This window comes from Chelonoidis abingdonii, chromosome 7 (genome assembly GCF_003597395.2).
Source record: "Chelonoidis abingdonii isolate Lonesome George chromosome 7, CheloAbing_2.0, whole genome shotgun sequence".
Lineage (NCBI taxonomy): Eukaryota > Metazoa > Chordata > Testudines > Testudinidae > Chelonoidis > Chelonoidis abingdonii.
In genome coordinates this window covers 56,973,949-56,998,174 of record NC_133775.1, presented here as the reverse complement: position 1 = coordinate 56,998,174, position 24,226 = coordinate 56,973,949, and the positions used below count along the sequence as shown (strand labels likewise).

The window sequence follows — 24,226 nt, the reverse complement described above, 5'->3', positions numbered from 1 at the left end:
TTGTGGTTGTTTAAAACCTCAGAAAGTGCTAGTTAACCCTGTTCGACTCAGGAACCATATGCCGTTGTGCTGGGAATAATGACCCAGTGGTAGTGTGTGTGCTGTATCATAATCGTCCTGCTTAACTGGAGGAGTTCACACTACGGCCTAAATGTGCAGGGCTAAGCTGGCTTGTTGCTGGCCTTCTGACAACATTTCTCTCTCTCCCTTTGCCTTCGTTTCATCTTCTCTGTTGCACTGGCTCTCATGTCATCTGTATCAAAAGTTCCTGTGGCAGAGGTGGTCTTGTGACAACCACTTCGCAACAGTGCCCATTGAGATCCCAGATAGCGGGAGTCACATTCTCCACTGCTTGGCATCCTGTGAAGTCATTTGCACTTTTTGCCCCCATTATGCAGTCACTTTGCACAGGTGTACAAAGCAGTGGGGAAGATCCCTGAGGATCTTTGGGTTGTCTACACTACCGCTGGGGTCAATCCAAGATACGCAACGTCAGCTATGTGAATAGCGTAGCTGAAGTCAGCGTACTTAGATCTACTTACTGTGGTGTCTTCCCTGTGGTAAGTCGACAGCTGATGCTCTCTTTCTGGTGGAGCACCGAAGTCGATACTAGATGTGATAAATCAACCCCTGCTGGATCAATCACTGACCGCCAGTCTGACAGGTAGTGTGGACAAGCCCTTAGTTGCATTATTTTGCCTGGACCCAATGAGGACTCTAGCAATGCCATGACAATGACTAGGGTGGACCTGCTATGCAAGCTTCCTTATGCAGTGCCCTATCAATGCGCAGCTGTTCTATGTCAGTGCCCAACCAGGGCCATTGGTAGGAGCTTCCTTACTACAGTGCCCTGTCAGTGCACAGCAGAGCCCTCCTAGTACCTAGCATGGATCAGCTGTGGGGAGATGCCTGACTGCACTTCCCTGTCTCTCGTGCCCAGCCACAATTCCGGCATGCTGGCTTATGTACTGGAGTGCCCTATTAAAGGTGATTAAGGCTCAGAAAGAAGACTTTAGAAGAGCAGTAAAAGTTTTGCATTGACTTGTTTAAAACAAAACTAGCTAGTACTGGGGATTTCCTAATGGGAGTAACTTCATCCATTGGCTTACGCCTCAGGACGGTAGCATGGCCATGCTACCTGGGAGAAACATTCTGAGCCTTTTGACATCTTTTTGTGTTCTTGCAGTGCTACTTTTTTTGTCTTTCATTCATTAGATTTCAAGCCTGCTTTGGGAGTAGGTGTAATGGCAGGTCCATCTTTCTGACAGCTGGAGAGAGAGGCTGCCTGTCAGATGGTGAATTTAAACAAGAGGCAGCTGTTGTCATGGTGACGCCAAGTTGCATCCCATTGCTATGGCAACCAAAGTTAAAAAACTGATGTTAAGGCAGCAAAATCACATGATGTGATTCTTTTTTGTTTGAGAGAGAAAGAGAGAGAGAGATTTGTTTTCCAGTTAAGGCAAAGCTGGGTGGAGAAAAACAATTTGAATACAGATATGATTGCATATATGACAGGTAAACAACCACATGCATACAGCTTATTAATATGTGTATATATATATATAAATTACAATTGCAAATACATATCTTATGTAGGTGGCTGCAGGCAGTAGAGTTGTGCCCACTTACACAGATCTGAATATGGCCTTTCATGTAGATTTAGAGCGTGAACTTTTAGAATTGTATAGCATGTTTTTTAATGCTTCCAGATACTCGCTCTGATCCCTCTGTAACATAGACTGGCCTAAATCAAGAATAACTCCATTAAAGTCAACTAAGTGGCTCTGATGTGAAAGAAGGAGAATTAGGTTCATTAGCCCCAATCTTTCTATATGATGGAGGTCTCCTTGCTGCAAGACATTAGTGTGAAGAGATGAGGAAGAGGGGCTGGGGTGATTGTACACCACAGCAGTGCTCCCCCAATAGCTGGGGGCTGCCATCAGCTTCTTGGCACTCTCTGCAATTTAGAGCAGCCTCTGTGCTTTGCTAGCTTGCATTGGCAGTAAGAGCCCTGTCGAGGGCACAGCTTCAGTTGAGGATTGCTGGAGTGCAGCATGCATCAGCCGTACCTCTTCTTTTGGCCATGCTTTGACAGACTCCCTACAACTGGGGTTCACTAGCTGCTCAATTTAGGCACTTTCACAGTTCTTTTGTGCTACTGGAGACAAATGGACCATATCAGGAATGTAGGTCTGGCCCATTATTTGTATCTATATCATGGTTAGGGCATGGGCAGTCATGCCTAGTGGGTAGAGCTGGAACTAAAGGTCAGAGCTGGAGTTGGAAGCCAGGAACCAAAGCAAGATGAAGGAGCAGGGTCTGTCACAGTAGCCAGGTTAGGATCCGTCTAGTTGCCCAGACACCTTCGTAGTGTTCCCACTCACCTTAATAATGTGCCTGGACCAATCAGGGACTCCGAGAGCACTGCCTTTCAAGCTCCTTGTGGGTGGCATATCTGGTGGTGCTTGGGCCACCATGGCTCACAGCCCATCAATAGCAGTGCTGCCGGAGCTGTCAAGTGGTGGCGTGAATATGGCAGTTGCTTAGGGACCAGCAGACCCATGTTCCAGTCCTGCAGCTCTTCCCCATATGGAGACATGATTCAAATGCACATATCGACACACCCACATTATATAAATATATGCTCTCTAAGGTATATGCATAGAATACTTTCAGTGCTATTTTTATACTCAATGGCAATTGGTGTGTATGACTGAACTGGACAGAGGCTTGAATGTCACAAGACTGAGTACATTCATGAGACCATTATCGAAATTCCGGTGTTCAGATCATTGAACTAAAGACAGCATCAAACAACAAACTTTTCTACCTGCTGAAGAAAGGTGCTACACTTTCTTGTGTCCCATTTCCTTCCCCCATCAGGGTTAGTAAAGAGGGGATGTGGAGAAGCTCTGTTTTGAATTTGGGACAGTACCCTACAACTTTATTTTGGGAATAAGATCTTTCATGCAAAATGTATCCCAAAATACATTGCAGGAGAGGAACGGGGAAGAGAAGAATTGCTTTCAGCTGCAATTTGGAATTAGATGCAGTGCTGGGGAGTCAGAGAGAGAAAGGGTGTTCAAGTGGCAGGGGCTGTGGAGGAGAAGGCTCCTTCACAGGGGTCACTTCGTGCGGAGGGAGAGGGAGGAGATTGGTGGTGGACAAGCAGAAGGAAGAGGGAACTGGGAGCAAAGAGATGAATGAATGAACATAGAAGCTGAATTCCCTCTTGTATCAGAGGGGAGTGCTTCCTCCAGGGTTTGGATTAGGGTCTACTGATGGGGGAAGTCAGAGTTAAATGAAGATGGAGATCGAGAAGAAGCCTAGGAGAAATTGGTTCCTTGAGTGCAAGGCTGGGGTATCATTGGTGAGGTGGTGTAGCAAATCCTGATTTAATAAACATGGGAACTGAAGTCCTTCCCCTATCAGCTGGTTTCTTTAAGGCAGACTTTTAAAAGGGTCCGGCCTCTATGCAGATGCTAGGATAGCTGCTTTGATTCTGCATGTATCCCAGCCCCCAGTCCTCTCAATCCCACCTTTCTACCAGCATATTTCATTTCTGAAGGCAGGGAGGGGGTGAGGAAGCTAGCATGATCTCACTGCTTTCAGATCACTAAGTCACAGATGCTGCAGGTGAATTTGTGAAGGCTTTCTGCAGCACTCAGCCAGGGTGTGATTTATGTCCTATCCAGCATATTGCATCAGCATGCTGTTAGAATAATAAATTCTCCTTCAGGGCTTGGATCTGGGCATGCTTTCTACATGAGCAATAGACTCTGAGTGAATCTGGTTTTAGCTCTTATCCTAGACCTGTTCCCGTGGTGGTTCTGGTGTAGGTGCACAGTCCCTTGTGACCAGAGGGAAGCACCCGGTAGCATAGAGGCTGCTCCCCTAGGAGAAGGGAAAGAGCTCCACGTTCCCTTCTGTTGCTCTGCTTAGCTAATCCCCACGTGGTAACTTCAAAAAAGTTCTGCCTCTATCGCTCTGATGTAATTCAGTAGCTGATGGAGGGGAAGGGGGCTGAGCACCGAGCACCATCCCCACTATTATACAGACTTATGGCTCAAGCAAGACCAGGTGAGAATCTAGTGGAGTGCTTCCAGGACAGGATATAGCTGGGGGTGGGGGAGAAGAGTGGGTTATTGCTGAAGCCTGGGCTAATTTCTGTCTGGCTTGGTGACTAACAAGAAGTCAACACTGCTGCCACTGTCCTCTCATCTCCTTCCCCAGCTTTAAATTCACCAGGAAGGAAATTAACAAACGGCAGGTGTGCAGCATGGCTGGAATTAGCTGAGTTGCTAAGGAAACAAGTCAACTATTCAAGGAAGAGAGCATTGGATAAAGGAGATAAATCAATAAGAAAACCTATTTTTATCATTTCCTTAATGATCTTATCCAAGAAGCTAGATGAAGGTAAAATGAAAGAGCTGGAGAGAGATAGGCTCTCATTACCAGGCTCAGAGGGAGGCAAGTGTTACTGTTCATTTTGGGTGACTGTAAGTTTTGTATAATTAGACACCTAACAAGGAAGGAAGCAGGAGAGAGAGAGGGCATCTTCTGGGGATCCCCAGCTCTGAGCTGGGAGGATCATCATCTTCTTGGCAGAATGAAAGGGAGACTGATTTTAGTGTTTGTTGAAGCTCCCCTCACCCTTTTGCTAATAGTTTCCAACTCTTCTCTCTCTTGGGGTGGAGCAGAGGAATTTGGGGCTCTCCAGACCATTTACAGCCCAGTTTTCCAAAGTGCTCTCTTGGGTCCAAAACTGAGAGATCATGGGCCTAATTCTCCAAGGTGCTGAGAGCCCAGAGTGGCCAGTGATGTCAGCTGGAACAGTGGGTGCTCAGCCCTGCTGAGATATAGGGTCAGGTGTCACACAGTAGGTACCTAAAGCATGAAGCTTTGAAAATGAAAAGCCATTTTTGAAAATGTTGGCTCTAACTCCTCCCCTAGTCTGAGTGAAGGAACCTTGTCCTCACACTGGCTGGGCCAGCTTACTCGGGCAGTTGCTCAGTGCTAGGTGTTCTGGAGGAAGAGGGGGTAACACAAAGGCAGCAACACCCAACGTTGACCCATTTGAGGGCTTCATTGATAACCTTCGCAAGAAGCCCACTTCATTTGTACAGAACAGACCCAAGCAAAATTGCTCACTTCGGTCTGGAGGTACGGAGCCCATGGAGGCTAGAGATCCCTGCATGCAGTGCTCAGTGTCGATCTGAATACTTGCACTTGGTGTAAGAGCAGCACATGCTTGGGCCTTGAGGGTGTGATTCCCAGTGGAGATGGGTGTTGGCCTAATTCTGTTCCCTTTGAAGTCAGTAGTGAAATTCCCTTTAATTTCAGTTGGAGAAGAATTGGGCCAACACTGTGCTCTTGAACCCCCCACCCATTGTTTCTGTGCACCATACCTCTGTGTTAAGGATCAGGCGGGTACAAGCCACTTCTCCCCTCTTAGTGGAATGTGCTCAGCTTGGGTCTGTGTTCACAGAGATTAGAGGGTGCTGCTCTACTAGGCACTGCCATTGCCTCTGTCCCACTCTATAATACCCCAGACACAGCATTCATGCCTCCTTCTGGCTCCTTCCTCTATCAGAGCTACCTGGTTTTTCCATCTGGATTTTTCCATCCTGGGATAATCAAATTTAAAGATTGTGAGGGAGAGAGGGGCATTAAATGTCTGTCTCAGAAAGGAAGGGAGTGAGAAATAGCAAGCACCACTTGTCAGGGTGAAACAGACCCTGCGGGGGCGGAGGGGGTGGCGGAAGGAAGAGACTCCAATGCTGCCAGTCAGCCCCACACTTCTCATCTAGGCAAGTGGATCTACTGCCGAGCGACTTGTCTTGCTCGCTGCAGCAGCACTGCTAAAGCGCTTGTTTTCTTTGAACCAGTGTTACTTGCTCATAGGTTTTCAGGAAAAGGGAACAAGATGTTATTTCTTATGTAATTGCTGGAAGTTGGCAGGTGTGGCTGGGGAACAAAGCAATGTGTGGCCTTAACAGGAGCCTTGAAGGGAAATCACAGCTGATATAAAGCCCTCTGGGAAAACTTTTTGGTACCTGGTTGGTCACTCATGGCAGTTTCCATCACTCTTTTCTGGCCCCACTCAGTAAGGTAAATGTTACAACTGAGCACAGAACATCCCCATTTTGAGGGGGCACCATAGATTTATCTATCACTTTTCATCTGAGAATGGTGAACCTGTCACACCACTCAGAGTGTCCTCCCTCTCCGGTAGTGCCCTTGTTGGTGAGATCCACCCTCCCTCTAGCCCCAACACTGTGCTATGCTGCTGGTGGCCAACGCCTTCCTGCCTGACCGTTTGGGTGCCCAGCATATGCTCTGTAACAGGAGATTTGATTTTCCTCAATCTTATCCTTCCTAATGACAAGCGTAATTAATGCTACCATAGTTAATATCAATAACAGAATTGTGACTTCATGGCAGTTAATTCCACAGGATGACTATGTGCTGCATAAAGTAATATTTCCTTTTATTTGTTTTTAAATTATCTGCCATTAATTTCATTGAGTGGTCTGGCTTGTCCATACCTCATCTGAATCCCCTCTGACTCCTCTCTGTACCAGGCTAAAGAAGTCCTAACTTCTGCAATTGCTCATCTTGGCGAGATCACTGGAGGTATGGATTGAAAGCCTGTCTTTGGTCACCAGATAGACGATACTCTTGCCCTACTTTCAGGAAGCTACAGAAGTGAAGGGACATGCCCTAAAAATTGCTCAGGTCTTAGACCAGACCCAGAGGGTCAACTCTCCCTGCACCTCCAAAGCCCTCATCCACAGACTCATGCAAGGCTTAGTCCTAGCTTCGTATAGGTGTGCCAGCAGTTACCAGCCCTATCTCACCTCTCCTGCAAAAGTAGATGTCACAATGTTCTAGCTCTCCCAGCGCCTATCCAAAACCAGCACCTGAATAGAAGAGCAGCTGGCTGAAGCTTAACCCAGGCAAGAATGAGGCAAGGATGGTAGCAAGAGGGAAGTGCTTTGAAGAGCCTCCCACTTATATAGTCTCACCCATGATCTGGGGCATCTGGCATCAGATTGAGTTGATCTGCAGCTTACAAGTTCTTTTGTACTTCTCAGTGCGATAGGATGCCCAGCTAGCTGTGGTGGCAAAGAATGCCCCCTTCCCTGTGTCTGGCCAGAAGATTATGCCCCATGCTATGGGGGACAGACCTGGCTATGGTGATATGCATGTTCATGATCTCCAGACTTGAGTAGGGTAATTTAGTGTGTCTAGGAATGAAGCCACAGGCCCTAAAAAAGCTCCAGCTGATGTAAAGCATAGCAGCCCATCTGTTTAGCACCGCAAGTCAGTGGTGCTTGACTCTCTGCATGGGCTCACTATTGAATGGGAGTTCAGTTCAAGGTCTGTCTGGCCCGCTATTCAAAGCTGCCCCCAGGTCTGGCCCTGGATTGCCTGTTCCTCATCACAACTACCCCCAAAGCACCAGCTGTTTCAGGGAAGCAATTGTACTGTTGACCAGCAGGGGACAGTTCTGAGAGCTGGAGGCAGAACTACCCAGGAGATGGGCCTAAACGGTAGAACTCACTTCTGGAACATCTGCCAAGGGAACGGGCCTCTCCACTTTCAGAGCTAAATGCAGACATCACTTCTGTTTAGCTTTAAGTCACATCCCTCCCTCCTTCCCTCACTTCCTCTCTCCACACTGATCAAACTATTCTCCTATGAGCTGGGGAGAGGAAAGCAGACAGGAAAGATTGTTGCTTCTGACTTTAAATACTCGGGAGAAGTTCAGTTTTGATGTGGATGGGGAACTACAAAGACCTGCACAGAAAGAGAAATGGTGGAAATGAGTAGTTTGGTCTCAATGTAATCCCTTGCCAGTATATGTTTGTTCAGATCCCTGAGCCAACCCAGTCCCCGTGACAGTCCATGCTAACCAGAGAACTGGACAAGCCCAGGGAGTGCAGGTCAGCATTGGGGTGGATTGGCAGAGGAGACAGTGCAGGCCGCTGCAGATCAGGATTAAGCTACATGACTGAGGGTGTGGGTCCTGACATGGCAGGAGGGGCAGCGGGGTCAGTGAAGTGCTGTGGCAGAACCATGCAGTGGGATGGCTGCACAGCACATGTGCTTCTAGACAATGCATGGCAGGGCCAGAGGGTGGGCAGCTGGAGAGGAGAAGTTGACTGGGGCTCTGGCTTAAATCCCTCCCTGTCAGGATTATTTCAGGAGTTCTGCTTCAACTCAAGTGGCACACACTTGGCAGAAGTCCCTGTCTGCTCCTTTCCTGCCGTGCAGCTCGCCAGCCAGCCAGCTCCAGCGCAAACATAACAAACCAACTTACGGGACAGCACTTCTGCTTCTCCAGGGCTCCCTATCCTGGCTCCTGGTCAGCAATCTCCTCCTGTGTTTTTCCCAGGGGAGTAACTCAGCCCCTCTGTGAAAAGTGCTGAGCCTGACTGAACTCAGCGGGGCCTAATTAGCTCTCTGAGCTAATGCTGAACCCTAATTGCTAGGCTACTGCTTGGTGCAATGGGTCCCTCTGGGCACATCACTGCATTGCAGGACAAGGCACCAACAGACCTGTCCAGTCTGCCCCACCATGCTCCCAAACTGTCACAAGACCTAGAATTCACCCAGTTTCTTTTACAGGAAGGATCAAGCCCAAAATTAAAAGAGGCACCTGTGGAGACCTCCTGCCTGCCGTGTAAACAGCTACTCCTATTCACTTTGCCTGGGATCTTTATTGCCATAACACAGCAGGTACAATGAATTGGTGCACTGGATCTACTGCCTCCTCTTGAACTCTGGGAGGAAAATGTCCCCCAGGAGGTGGGAGCATGGCAGTTGATTCACTCACTTGGAGGGGTAAAGAGGTGTCTGTTCTCCATCAGTATCTCACTGTTCTTGAAATATGACTCGCCATCCCGAAACAGTGGTGTATCTAAGGTCCCCTTCTCTTGCCTCCCAGCTGCGAGGTAGCAGGGGCTAGGAAGCATTGCCTGTCTCCTCGTGTTCCTTGATGATAATTGTACTTTTATTACAAAGACACATTAAAGCTCAGTGGTCACTGACAAAGATTTAGTCGTCTTTTTGCTCTGAAGTGTGCTTTGTTTTGGCTCTGCTGGGCAACAGGCCAAATGGGAGGAGGGAATTCTTTACATGTCCAGCTTGTTTAACACAGCCGTCTTGAGATCAAAGGATCAGGGGGCTAGGCTTCATGCTTTCTTCTAAATGCGAAGAACCCTCAGTTTATTCCTCCATCCCCCAATTAAGATGTTAATGGTGATTTGTAGTGGGGTCAATCTAATTTGAAGGGAGGAGATCTAATAATCCTAATAATTAATTGCCATGTGTATGCTATATCACCTCTCTTTGCCAAGGGCCCTAGCTGCTTCATGACAAAACATGTACAGACTCAGGCCCTGCAGTCAGATTGATGCGCCTGGGGCCTTACACCTGGTTGGGGTCCCTTTGAAATCATTGATCCAGCTTTTTCAAAGAGACCAGTGATTTTGGGTGCCTCCATTTTGAGGTGTCCAACTTGAGATGCCTTAAAGAGCCCAAATTGTCACCCACTTCTGAGAGTTATGCCCTGCCAAAACATCTTGAGTGGCAGGAGCGGCTCCAGGCACCAGCTCAGCAAGTGCGTGCCTGGGGCGGCAAGCCACGGGGGACGACCTGCCAGTCGCTGTGAGGGTGGCAGGCAGGCAACTTTCAGCGACATGCCTGAGGGAGGTCCACCGGTCCCCCAGTTTTGGCAGCAATTTGGTGGCAGGGAAGCCAATGGTGCGGCACTGGTGGACTTCCCACAGGCATGCCGCCGAATCCGCGTGACCAGCAGACCGCCCTCAGGCGTGCCGCCGAAAGCCACCTGACTGCTGTGCTTGGGCTGCAAAAAACATAGAGCCACCCCTGTTGAGTAGACACCTGTACTTGGAGGCATCACTTTTTGAAAATCTGGGGCCTCCTTATGGGTGTCAAGGTGCACCTACACTGCTTGGAATCTAAATGCTGGGCCTTGCAGAGATCTACACACAACTCCTTACTCCTGACTGAAGTCCCATTGACGGTAGATTGTCATCTTCAGGGCAGGGAGTGTCCATTTCCTGTGTTTGTCCTGCATGCTGGGTCCCCTATCCTGACTGGGGACTATCATGTTATAGATATTGGATGGTGATACTGATTTTGAGGGTCCACAGGGCTGGGGCTGTTTGCAGATCAGCCCCTAAAGGTCAGATCCTTGGAGAGTTGCCCAGTGTGGCTCAGGTTCATGAGGCTGAAATATGGTGATTAGCACCTATGTGCCAATGCAATCAGTGTGCCAGGCCACAGGCTTTTGGAAAGAGAGGTGCATTGATGTGCTCTGGAAAGGCCTTACTCTGTGCTTGTGTTTGGGCTAAATGTGGGGAGGGAGGGAGCTCTGAGATCAGAGCCCAGCAGCCATATCTCCTTGGATCCCAGAGGGACAGATGGAACATACCCCATGGCGTCAGAAGTGGCATCTAGGACCCAGGCCATTAATGGCCTGAAAAGTCAATTCCCCAACCGTTTTAAAGTCAATCCCTGCCCACGCTGCCAGGTGGTGAAGGGCACACAGCAGCAGGTAATATTTAACAATAACAATATTAGTACTTAGTCCCTACATAGTACATTCCAGCCCCAAAGCTCTGCCTTGCCTACCCTCCAGCAATAATGGAGCTGCTACATAATGGTAGGAGTTGACAGATCAGCCTTTTCAGTAGCCCACATTAAGTGCATATTGCACAGTCTGACCTCGGCATCACAAAGGGCCTCCTGCGTAACAGTTATCAGATCAGCATGGGAGAATTACAGCTGCAATTGAGCTGGCAAAAACCAGCCTGCACTGTTGTTGTTATATAATAAACAGCTTACAGTAGTGCCTAGAGGCCAGCCAGGTCAGGCTCCATTGTGCTAGGCACAGGACAAATGAATAGGTAATGTCATTCTCTGCCCCAAATTGCTTACAATCTCAAATCAAAGCCATAACAAATGGGCTGGGGGAACCAGGGGGACTGATATGCCAGGGTGTATTCCATCCTCAGACAGTCAGCAGCAAAGGTGCTAGCTGTTGTCAGAGGGCAGAGTCCTTATGCATTATGACAGAGGTGAGTTTTGAGGAGGTCAAGGCAGTAGCTGTATGGATTTTGCCTGGTAGCACGAAAGTGCTTGTGGGGGAAGAGGAGAATCAGCAGGGGCTGTTCCAGGCCCCAGCATGCCAAGTGCGTGCTTGGGGCGGCATGCCGCGAGGGGCACTCTGTCAGTCACCGGGAAGGCGGCAGGCAGGGCTCCGGTGGACCCTCCACAGGCACGCCTGCGGGAGTTCCACCAAAGCCGCGGGGCCAGCAAACCCTCCGCAGGCATGCCTGCAGGAGGTCCACTGGAGCTGCGGGACCGGCGACCGGCAGAGCACCCCCCACGGCATGCCACCGTGCTTGGGGTGGTGAAATGTCTAGAACCGCCCCTGAGAATCAGGCAAGCTGGGCTGGCAGCGCTTGCAGAGCGAAGGCGGGAGTCGACCTTGTGATCCTTGTGACCACAGCTAATGCCAAATCTTCCGAGATCAGCTCCTGCTCTAAAGCTGTGTTCAGGATGAGATTTCCAAGAGCATTCACCATCAGCCTCACTCTGCTGTCATTAAAATCAACAGGGAAACTCCCACTGAATCCAACAAGAGCAAAGTTGGGTCAGTGCTGAGTGCTTCTGAAAATCCCAGGTTCAGAGTATGCTGTCCTCTAAGAGACTCCCCATTACACTCCCTTAGACCCTGGGGTGTGCTGCCCTCTGAGGGACTGTGCATTACACCCCTTAGGCCCTGAGGTATGCTGCCTTCTGAAGGACTCCCCATTACACCCCCTTAGGCCTGGTGGTATGCTGCCCTCTGAGGGACTTCCTACTACCGAATGGCTGACTTGTGGAAATTCTCCTCACGTAACCTCTTTGACCCAGCTAAGATAATTTTAGCCTTGCCATATTTTTTGTTTCTTATACCTTATTAAGTGCTGACAGCATGCTCTGTGCTGGGCTGTGTGATCCACTATAATCAAACGAGCCCCTGACCTGGAGAGCTGTAGTTCAGTCTCCAGCCAATTCCAAGCCATCTGATATCTAATTTCCCCACTACAAGCACCCACATGGCTAATAACCTTCTCAAAGGCTGGAGAGGGGGCAATGGGTATTGTTTGGTCCAAACCTCACTCAGAGCTCCTAGTGATACCATGCAGAAATGACAGCGCATCAGAAGCTGCATTGATCCGTAGGTGACCGCAGAAAGCATCTGAGCTACAAGGTTGATGGGAATTGAACCAATGATCTATCAGGCATGGCCCAAATGGGTTCCAAACATCCCCAGTCATATCCAACTGACCAGTGGGGCAATGCAGTGGAATACAATGAGCAACACATTAATAGCAGCAAGGAAGGACAGATTTCCTCTGTGCATTGTAGGGCATGCCTCATTTATGACTCTAACAAAGGTAGACTCAGCCATGTGTCCTTGCCTGAAACCAGACTGAAATCAGTCAGATGCATGAGTAAGCCCAGTGTTTCTCTGCCGTGGGTCTTAGCCAAAAATGGCAGAGTATGGACCAGTCTATAATTCCCAAGCCCAGCTGAACTGAGCTAGGCTTTTATAAATGCAGGTGACTGATGTTAAATTCCACATTGGGGCTGTATTTAATGCCAGCATGGGCACTTATTGGCTAGAGAGGCCCCCAAGGAAATGGCAGGTTGGGGGGCTTGCCTGAGGATGGCAGGTAGGACTGACTGGGGATGGAGGGGTATGAGGCTACGGGGGATCTTCGAAGAGCTGGGGTTTGTCCAGATTCTCAGCGGAATTTAGTGAAGGAGAGTTGGCTGGGTTGGACCTTTACAGAGAAGATAAAGCCCTTCCCTCCTGACGAAAATATGGGAGCATTTTATGTTTATATTTTGCAGCCCAACCTGGTAGGCTTGCTGGGTCACATCAGTTTTCATGTGGGCTCTGAAGGGGGCTTCTGAGCAATTTTAAACCTTTGTACTTATTCATCTTTGTATGTGTATTCCAGCCCCCCAGCATCCTGCATCGCCCTAGTTCAAAGCTACCTCTGGCTGAGGAGCTCACTATGGGTGCTTAGTCCCTTGTATTGCATTGGCTTCCTTCCATCACCAGTGCCGGCACTGTAGTTACCAGGTGGAGGAGGAGCACTGGGCGCCCCTGGATCCCTGGTGAGAAGCTGCTGATGGGCTTGGTGCTCTTGGCTGTCTTGTCTCATTTCCAAACAGCTGAATCTGTAGCTCTCACCCAACTAGCTAGGAGCAGAGGAAAATGGAAGCTTATCTGGCTGCTGTGTGAATGCACGCATGTGTGAGGAGAAATAGTAATCGCTTCCTGAGCAGTCACAAGTAGCGACAAAGGGTGAAGATGGAAGGAAGTCTGTGGATTAGATACTTGTTCCATCTCTGTTTTGTCATTTCTGCTCCTTAACTGTCCCCTCCACGCCCTTTGAATACATGATCCTGGCCACCATCATTGCAAACTGCATCGTCCTAGCGCTGGAGCAGCACCTCCCCGAGGATGACAAGACACCCATGTCCCGACGACTAGTAAGTGCCTTTCTCTTGTATCTTCCTTCTCTCCTGGAAGCAGCTGCAGCTTTCTCACGGGCATGGGTGTTAGCTGGTAGCAAGCCCGTTGGCGAATACAGTTGCTGAGGTTTAAGCCTCTGGTGCCTACAGCGTCTCAGAAAACTGGAGTGTGATCTCCTTTCTGTCTCTGATGGTGGTGATCCCAGAGTGTCTTTGGGGAAGGACAGAATGTGGCTGGAGCTTTCCTCTGGGCTTTTCATGTTTCTGAAAGACTTCTCCAACTCTGGGGGGTGGGCAGGGTTACTTGCTATTAATGGTGGTGTCAGAAAGGGTCATCAGCTAGAAAGTGGTGCAGGGAGGGTTACTGGGAAACAGAGCTGAGCCCTGAGCCCTGCAGTTAATTATTCAAGGGTTTTGTGGGGCCTCAGAGTGTGCTAAGAGCAGAGCAGGCAGAGTGAGGTCCAATGTCGAGTAGTGAGCATGGTGGAACAGCCAAACTCCACTTCAGCACAATGTTAAATAAAAAGGTATAAGCAGCATTCCCCTCCGGACGTTTGCTGCGATTCCTTCTCTCACCAATCTCTTTCGTCCCTTCCCACAGGAGAAGACAGAGCCTTACTTCATTGGGATCTTCTGCTTTGAAGCTGGAATTAAAATAGTTGCTCTGGGATTTGTTTTCCACAAGGGCTCATACCTCCGGAATGGCTGGAACGTCATGGACTTCATCGTGGTCCTCAGTGGGTAAGTTCTCGGTGCGTGAAGTGGTGAGGCCAAAAGACTGGTGAGGAGGGTGCTGTGTGGTAGGATCCAACAGCAGGTCCCTGTGGTGTAAAACCAGAGCAGTAGGGGTCTAATGTCAGGATCTTGGGACAATTGTCCTATTGAATCCATTGTCAGGGATTAAAATATATCCCCAGAGGAGGGAAAGTGCACAAATGTTTGTGTTGAAACCTCATTAACCAAATGCTGTACTCCTTTGAGGCCTGACTTTGACTAGCGCTACTTACTAGTCCCTGTGAAAGGCTGGGAGCTGCTCTTCAGTCTGCTTTAATCCTGGGCCTCGCTCCCCCAGCGTGGGAGGGACTGGGCATGCTCCACTCATGACATGCTTACTCTCAGAGGCAAGAGAATGACCTCATTCTAATGTGCTGGATGGAGTCATGTTCAGCTCTCCTCATCTAGAGCAGAGGTGTCACCTGGACACTGGGACTCTGTGATGGAAAAGCAAAATAGGAAAGTGGGAGTGAGTGTGGGGTTCTTGCTGAAAATGGAGGGCAGATAGTTTTGATGAGGAGCTGGTCAGCTCTGGTCTTGGAAGCAAAAGCTGTGTTAGAATTTCAAAACTGGGGCATGGTAAGGTTCTTTTACTAGCCACTCCAAAAGTGCCTTCTGGGGCCCAGTCACTAGTGTGCTGGCTTCTGCTTTCTCAATAAAAATAAAGAAATCAAATGAAGAAAAACAGAAAAGAAAGCAGTTCCAGGTGGGAATCCATTTCCACATAATGCTCCACTCAGCAATCCTTTATGCTGGGGCGGGATGCTGACTTCACGGATGGTCGTCCACAAAGCACTTCTGGGCTACTGGGAATTGTTGGCCGTGCCATAGATCACTGGACTGGTGGTTAACCCTGGGTTTGTGACGCAGTCTCAGGTTTCACCTCTGGGTTTGATGTCAGGAGATGTTAACGGTCTCCACACAGATAATATGAAAGCAAACAAATATCTTTTTTGGTAAATTTGCTAGAATGATGATAATTTGCAGAGACAAATCAAACGAGCAGGACTCCTTAGCTTCCTAAGTGCAATCCCTCTTGGACAGGGACCTTTGGAAGTGAAGTGTATTCAAACTGGTGTCCACGGAGACTGGGGATTCAAAGAGGGGGAAAAAAACCCATCCAGACTGCAGCTCTATTCCTTGGTACGTGTTGTGCTGATTGAAATATTGCCAGTCCATGCGAAGAAGCCAATTTAGTATATAGAAGCAGGTGGCTCCTGTCATCTGCGGATCTCAGTGCACATTATTAATAATAATTAATAAAGCACTTCATTAATAAAGCCTGGCATATCCCCTGTCTTATTACATCCTCCCCATGTTGCAGGGGAGGTAACTGAATCACTGAGGTGAAGTGAGTTGCCCGAGATTTATTGCCTAATCAGAGATCGAGCTAGGAGTAGAGTCCAAGAGACCTGAATCCCAGAGCTCAGTTACATTGTCATGCCTGCCGGGGAGGTTTATGCTCAGGTACAAGGTCCGAAGAGGAAGAGCTGGAGTGTTATTGAAGGTGGCAGTTCCCCACCATGTGGGCAGGCTGCGGAGACGGGATAAAACAGGGCTAAGGGTGGACTGGTCATCTTGTTCAAATGTGTGCTGCCTAGGTATAGCTCATGGCTGCAACTGCCCATCCACATCTCCCGGCAATGAATGCTGATGGGCCGGTATTCCACGTTGCATTTAGAGAGACTCCGGTTGGGACTGTCCATGCAGGAGCACTTGTTTGATTTCAGTGAGTTCCGTCACTTGTCTAGCTGCTAAAGCCAACGAGGCAGGTCCAGGGAGTGCATCAATGTGTGTGTCTCCAGGGGTATGCTGCCATGGGGCAGTATCAACCACTCACTGTTCAGTGTCCACCAGGCAGGATGGGGCACTGTTGGCTCCCTGCTTTGATAGGAGGGAGACAAAGGGGGTCTTGCCAGAAGTACAGTGATGGGCAATTCTGATTGGTTGCTGGCATCTTTGACAGATAGTCTGCTATTTAGAAATGTCTGTTTGGTAGAAGAACTGAGGTGAAGGAGCAAGGGACTATGGCTATGGATTCTGCTTGCCCAGTGCCACTAGTGATCACGGGACCTGGAGAGATTTGATGGGAAGCATGGCCATCTCTGCTTTCTGCTGGTGGTTTTATGTTTGTCAGTGGACCTGTCTCACTCTTCAGAGAGTAACAAGCAGAAGATTGTTTCCTGGTGGATCTGCAATGTCTTTTCAGGTGTGCCATAGGTTGACACTGTAAAGGGTACTGGGTCATGCTGGATGGGGTGCGACTCATAATGGCCCTATGATGCACAGGCATGAGGGGTGGTCCCATGCCCTGGGGATTGGGTGTGTGTGGGATTGCAGCTGGAGATGATCTCATGGGCTTGTCTTTGGTGTCCCTTTCTTAATGGCTTGGCCATTTGCCAGTTGGAGAGCAGCCCCTCAGGCTCTGCTGTCCATCCCCTTCTTGTGCCATGGCCCAGTGCTCACCCACTGGCACATTCAGGCCATTTCCCTCTGGAACTTACTCCAAGTCTGCTCTCGCTAGTACCCACGCTAAGAAAGCTAAAAGGTTACTATGAACCAATGAAATCCCATGGGCAGGCTGTGCCGTGTCTGGCCCTTCTCCAGGACTGCCTTCAGCAGCTAGCTCACTTCTAGGCTGTATGTACAACAAATACTCATGCTCCAAAGGACTGTATTAGGAGGAGCAGCTGGGTGTGTGCGTGTGGGGTATTCCTCCTCTCTTATTCCTTAGCTATGTTGAACACAATGAGAAAACCTTCTCCTACTGCTCTGAGCCATCACTTTCCCCAGGCACCCTCCTTTCCCTCGTTGTCAGGCTGCTGAGGGCATGGCTGGCTGTGCTGCTCCTCAATGCAGCCTGGTCAGCTACTGGTTTCTCTTCCCCATGACCCAGCAGTGCTTGGCTTGCGGAGGCAGCAGGGGTCAGTGAAGTTGATCCTATCTCAGTATCCTCTTCGGAGCTTTCCAAGCCGGCTCCTGGGCCAGGTGAATGATTGTAGGGAGTGGAACAGTGGCCTCGCTGCTGGCACAGATCAGTGTCTTTCCAGAGTCGTTTTGCATCCCCCTCCTCTTTCCCTAGTGATGGCCCTGGCTGTGATTCACTGCCTGGGGGACTGGCGCATACATACATTGTAGACTTGCACTGTGACAGACCTGGAGCAGCAAGGAGATAGCCAACTGTGCTGAGACTGCAGATGCTTCAGGGCGGTTGATGTCACAGAGATGTACCACTCCCATCACCCCCTGCCCTCCCTGGGGTGGAGTGGGCAATCTCCTCTCTTCTTCCAGGATGAAGGTTTCCTGGTTTATAGCCCCTGAGAAGCAGGCTTCCAGATGAGCCCCTGAGCCCCTGCAGCTGCGCTGGTGCATGTCACTGGGGGCGTTGCAGGGATATTCCCCACACAGTCTCCTGGAGAAAATGGAAGACAATCTCACCCCCTATTTACGCTGACAAAAACATGGAAGAGAAGCTCCCAGGTGGGCTTTGGATGGGGCAGGCAGCTTCCCAGATGGAGGGGAATAAGCAGGAGGCTCTGGCTTGAATCTGTCAAAACGCAAGTCATGCCCTGGGATGAGGGAGGGGGGCTGCATGGGCGGGAACTATCGAGACAGCCCTCACCAGACCAGGGCCCTTCAGCAGAGAGGCAGAGGGGGTTTCTGGCACAGGCCTCCTCTCACTATGGGTACCTCCTCTCACTGTGGTTACCAGTGGTTACCAGCCACCTTTCCCCTCTCTCCCTGCTGACCATGACTGACAGAAGGCTGAGTCAGCACTCAACGGTTACTCACCTATGAACACATTCTCAATTTCTTTCCGAGCATCTCTGTGCTCTGGGCCTGGTACCGGGGAATCTGTTGTCCAGGAAGGGCTCTGAGCTCCATATAACTCGACATGCTGACAAATATCAGGGACCCAGTTACCAAGCCCATAGGCCTCAACAGCAAGTGTCCTTGGGGTTTATTTAGAAAGTGCTCCCTTTTCTGGGGGTGGGTCCGAGGGCAGCACCTCCCCTTGCCTGCCTCACATGGGACCTTGCTCTTGCCAGCTGTTGCATGGCTTTTACTCTGCCATCCCAGCACCAATCTTCTGTGGATCATTACCTGTTATAACCATTGCTGGACACTCCTGATGTCTGAACAGCCATTCTGTGTCCTGATCTTCACTTCAGCAAGACAAAACCTGAGCAGAGCAATAGCTGTGAAGCAGCAGAAAGCACCCCCGGAGTTTCTGCTGTGGTCTCACTGCTGGCAGATAGTTGGAGAAAGACAAGAGTTTTGTGCCAACAATATTTGTTGTATAAAGGATCTTCTAAGGAGGTGACTGCAATACTTGAGCCCATCTCTTGCAACCCATCCAAGGCCTGGTTCTGTGTTTGGACTAAGATCCATGCTGTCACATCTGAGAAGTAAAAGCTTATGTAATGAGGAGATGAGGTAGGCTGAGGTTTGAGTGCTGTGACATGCTCAGAACACTGCCATAGGTGTAGTGTTTGCCTTCACACCATGTTACCCTATGGGATTTTGTGAACCCCTGCTGTTCTAGGCATTGGGTTGGAAGGAACTGTGGGTAAGATGCAGAACAAGTTTTGTTGTTCTGTGTAATGGATTTGTCGAGTGATCATGAAATTCCCAAGTGTATTTGCAGTTCTACATTATTAGAGGATTTCTTCAGCAAATAATTCTTGGGCTGCCAATCATTCATGAATAGCTTGTGATGAATATTTGCACTGTAAAGTTCATGCTGGGTTGGTTAGTTACATAAGTCAGGTAATATTGTTTCTGCTCCCTGCCTAGGTGACTTGTATAACGAATCAGCTGAGATCAAATGCAGGATTTTGCAATGAAATTTGCAAATTGAAATTTGCTTTCAACAAGTATTTGAGTGTTTGTGCTTAAAAGTCTCTGTTCAGGAGGGTAACGGGGTATACAGGCTATTCAAGGCTTATCAGGTGAAGCCCCTGGGTACCAAAAAAATTCCTGGGAGAGAGAGGACACTGTCATTGAAGTGGAAAGTATGGTCCTTGGGAACTGCTCTGGAGTTTAGAAAGAAGCCCATCCTGTTGATCTCTGAGGAGCTAAACAGTTCAGGAGTCTGGATCAATGTTAACCCATCAGAATGAGTACATAATTGACTGCATCTTGACTAGATAGTGATCATTCTTTGACGAGGCAATCAACACACACAGATATCTGGTTCCTGACTGGCTCATCAGGAGTTAAGACTATGTTCTTTTTCACAGACCTGTAGCTCATTTCACTCCTTTACAAAGTGTTTAACAGGAAAAGCTGTTACGCTTTTGAAATCTGTGGCCCTAATGTAGGGCTGTTCAGATCTTTATGATAGAAACATTTGGATGGTATGGAACAATACATATATTGGATTCATGTTTCCGGGAACAAGCTGAGAATCTGTCCTGTTACTGTGTTGACATTGACTTTGCCTCAATCAATATTTATTTCTTAGATCAATAAATCTGGATATTCATCCCAATAGAAACTAATAATCAGAATTGACTAACATTCTAGCTTCTACTTGGTAGCTAATGTCACGCTATCTGGAGTGGCTCATGACAAAGAGTGCCAACTTCAGAGCATGAAGAAGAGCTCTGTGTGGCTCGAAAGCTTGCCCCTCTCACCATAGATGCCGACTTTTCATTGTGCCGGGGGGTGCTCGACCCCTGGCTTTGTCTCAGGCCCCACCCCTACTCCACCCCTTCCCTCATGCCACACCCCTGCCACACACACCCCTCCTCTCCCACCGCTGCTCCACCCTGCCCTGCCTCTTCCCACCTCATTCCCTCCCCTACCCCCGAGTGCACTGCATTCTTGCTCCTGCCTCCTGCCTGCTGTGAAATGGGTGGGAGACAAGGGGAGGGAGGGAGAGGCGCTGATTGTGGGGCTGATTGTGGAGTGGCACCTATGCCTCTCACCAACAGAAACTGGTCCAGTGAAAGATATTATCTCCCTCATCTTGTCTTTCTAACCTCAGGGCAGGCTGTCAAAAAGTAAGGCAGACACCCCAAACTGGTGGCATTTCCATAATTAGATTTCACCAACCTAGTAACAAATGTGAACTCCCAAAGAACTACAGTAGTCTTGTAATGCAGTCACAGACAGTCCCTTTACACACTCCATCTTGCTACCCAGGCAAGCTGGACTATGTGATAAATGAATTGAAGAAGAGCTCTGTGTATCTCGAAAGCTCATCTCTCTCATCAGCAGAAGTTGGTCGAATAAAAGTTATTACCTGACCCATCTCGTATATGTGATAAATGGTCACTTACACTGAAGATCACAAAATATTTAGGTTGTTCCCAGTCTCAAGAGACAAGTCATTTTCCTGAGGTCAATGTGTACCATAGATCTCACACCAGAGACAACACTTGTAGCCAATTCTGTTATAAATAACTAAAGATTTATTAACTAGGAAAAAGAAATGAGAGTTATTTACAGGTTAAAGCAAGGGAGCATGTATATACAAACGAGTTTCAGTCTGTGATTCAGAAAGTGACAGAGTTATAGTAATCTGTCAATTCAGAATGTCTTTCAGGGCTAACCCATGCCAGGCAGCATGGTGACCTCTTTGCTTATGTTTAGGAATCTTTGCCCTGCCAGATAGCATGAAGGAGATTCAGTTTCTTCTTGTCAAAAATTTTTATCCCCTTCACTTCAGAGTCCAAACTGATGGGATGAGTTCATGCATAGGTCTCTGCTTCCTGGAGGAAGTGAGGAATACAATCAACAGGGCCTCTCTCTTTGATGCTACACAATACCTCATTTCATTTCAATAGGCCATCTTGCATGCAGGATGAGCCTTTTGATTAATGCTTCTTTTCCAGTTTGGTGAGTTACACAATTACAGAGGTTTACAATGCAAACACTCACGATAACTTTACATCAAGGGCTATAGAGGTTATACATGAGATCGATACATGCAGCATCCGACAAGCATTTTATAAAGTCTAAACATGGTGAACACATTCTTATCAACTTAAATTTCTGTATCAATTTTGATAATGCTAACACACAGGTGAGTCAGAGTGGTTTCCAGCTATCCATTTGTTAGTGTTCAGTGAGGCCTGTGGTCCTGGCATGAACTGACAGTGTCACAGCTAACACTACAGTTAAGTGTATAATTTTTTTCTGTTTCTAACCTGTACTGCCATGTAATCATAATTTTCTGAAAAAATGCATTTTTCCATGCTTGCTTTTCATCTAAAAGGATGTTTTTTTGAGAGCAAAATTCTGTCCTTCATTTGGAGGTATGAGTGTTTGTGTGGAAAATGTGCTTTTCCGTGTGTGTGTGTGTGTGTGTGTGTTCATTTTTCCCTCCACACAACTAAAAATTGGCCAGCCTTTGAAATTTGAATTGACAGCTCTCATTGAATGGTATGTCCAGGATCAAATATGGACAAATATTGGCTGGAAATTAGCATAATTATCAACATTAGAAAACTGCCTATTGAGCATATGTAGGATCTTAGCTCTCATCATTTATGTAAACAGGGACAGCACTGCTGACACCAATTACCATCTTTACTGCTAGTCTCAGCAGAGACACCAAGGACTGAATGGGTCTGGAAAATCAACTCCCTTCTTCCCCCTAATGGTGGCCTATCCACCTGACAAGATGGTGGGAGAAGCTTGCACTCTCAATAACCAGCCATGCAGTACCTGCTCCATGGACTTAGAGAGGACGTTTGTCCCTAGAGCTGTCAGTCAGGGACCTTTCACCTGAATTAAATTCACATGAAATAATTTTAGAAAGCAAGGAAGGAGAAACAAGGGGTTCACTCCTTGCAAACAGATGGGCATGCTCTGCACAATGGGATTCTTTAGTATTATAGAATTTGTATTGGATTTTCCATAGCAATTACAATAATAATACAATAACAAGTCACAGGAGAGAGAGAGACAGAATTGGGAGAACTTTTTTACTATGCAAAAAGGAAGTCTTTGCAAACTTGTATGGACACCCAGCTTTTGTTAATTGCAGATGCTAGCAAAGAGAGTCTGTTTTTCAAATGGCCAGGCTTCCATAGTGTGGTCCTGCTGATCCATCAAGCCTTGCTGATACCTGCCAGATCCAATTCTTTGACATTTACGCCAGTCGAATGGAGAGAAATGACTTGCCAGGGGAAGGGCTTAGAGGATGTGAGATCGATGTAAACCAGCTAGATTTTGTTGGTGATCTGCTCCCACAGCCTTAGTTCTGTGTGAGTGTTGATGATGCAGGAAGTAGCTGATGAATTATCGACTGTGTAAAACCAGGATAAATAAATTGGGGTCAAGGAAAAGAAGTACTAGCTTCAGGCCTTTTAACAAGAGTTTAATAATGGCTGCTGCACCTGAATGCCTCTTGGAAGCCCAGGGGGCTTTGTGGTTTTCATTAAGGTACTTAATGTGGTGGAACGTGGCCAGGGCAAATGAATGAATGAATGAACGAACACCGGCCTTTTGCTATGCCAAGGAGTAGTGCCATGCGGAGCCTGCCACTCCTGGGCTTCCTTACACACGCGCTGTGCCACTAACCACCTCATAACTGGCCTTACAGAACCAGCCTGTGCTGGAGTCAGAGGTGAGTAGCCTCTGAGTCATACACCTTCCATTGTGGGGTGCTGAGGGTAATTCTGGGTCAGAGTCCCCGCGGTGTGGGCTAAGCAGCGGTTGCTGGTGCATCCTATCCCAGCTGTGCTGTTCACTGGGAAATCCTCTTTGCAGTTACAACCCATGCTGTGGCATGGCTGGACTGAGGTGCAGGGGGCAGTTGTTAGACAGCTGTGTTTCTATTGTTGCTGCAAACCTCTAGACAAGACTGAGAGCAGAGGGGCAGCTCTGGAGCATTTGTTTCCTGTAGCTGGTGACACGTTTCCTACATGATGGTCATAGGCCCCATCCCTGCTCTCCTTCTGGGAATCCTCTAGAAGGGTTAAGACAAGGCGGGGAAGAAAGCTGTTAGGTTCCCCTCCCAGAATTTCCTCCATATTTTTATTCATTGAAGGGGGCAGGCTTAGGGGAAGGGCTTTTCCCTTGTTCCCCCCTCAGTAGTAGCAGAGTAGCAGGAAGCTCAGCCCCTACACTTTGCAGATCCTTTGTGATGTGCTTGCATCTCGAAGGGTCTTCCTGAGTGGCAGTGTCCTGTGCACGGAGGGCTGGCCTGTGTCTCTGCCTGCTGCTCCACTTCCCCCAAGCCTACAGTTGTGCAGTTCCAATGGAATCCTGCCCAGGAGGCTGTTCCTGGCACCCCCATTAAGTGTGAAGCAGCTCTGCACAAGAGAGTTTGCATTCTCGGGCTGATTCCCCATCAGGCTTGAGGGAGGACGATATGTGTCCTCCAAGTCGATGGACAAGAGAAGATGGTGCCACAGAGGTGGCTATGCCGAGCTGTGGGTATATTTGTGCATCGGTATATGCGTGCATGTGTTCTCTTTCTCTCATCGACACAAACATATATACAGAGAATTGCTAGCGAGTTATTTCCCAAGAGCAAACATCTCCATTTCCACAGGTGAAAGAGAACATTGTTACCCAGATGTCTGTTCACCTACAGCTCCTGCTCCTGTCAGTGTCCTTTTTCCCTGGAGAAGAATATCATCTATTTCTCCTAAATGGATCTCCTTGCTTCCTGTGCAGCTGGGCTCTACCCCTCCTCTGTCTAGCACCTAGCATCCAATGACATTAGCAGTTCGCACGTATTAACTAATCCCCAAAACTCCTGGGAGGCTGATGTGCTACTCTCCATTGTACAGACTGGAAACAGACAGAGAAGCTGTCTTGTCAAAGTCAACATAGCATGTGGGTTGGCAGAGCTGGGATTAGAACCCCAGGGTTCCTGTCTCCAAGCCCTGGTCAATCCATTAGATACACTGTCTCTCAGATG

At 48.4% G+C, this 24,226-nt stretch overlaps 1 protein-coding gene across 1 annotated transcript in view; it reads left to right on the top strand.

The window, feature by feature from the left end:
- Positions 1 to 24,226, top strand: part of CACNA1E (calcium voltage-gated channel subunit alpha1 E) — a 263,833-nt gene that overhangs the window by 49,717 nt on the left and 189,890 nt on the right. Inside the window, exons 3-4 of the mRNA XM_075067895.1 lie at positions 13,482 to 13,587; positions 14,171 to 14,310. Of these exons, the coding sequence (XP_074923996.1) occupies positions 13,482 to 13,587; positions 14,171 to 14,310 (246 nt within the window). The remainder of the gene's footprint in view (positions 1 to 13,481; positions 13,588 to 14,170; positions 14,311 to 24,226) is intronic.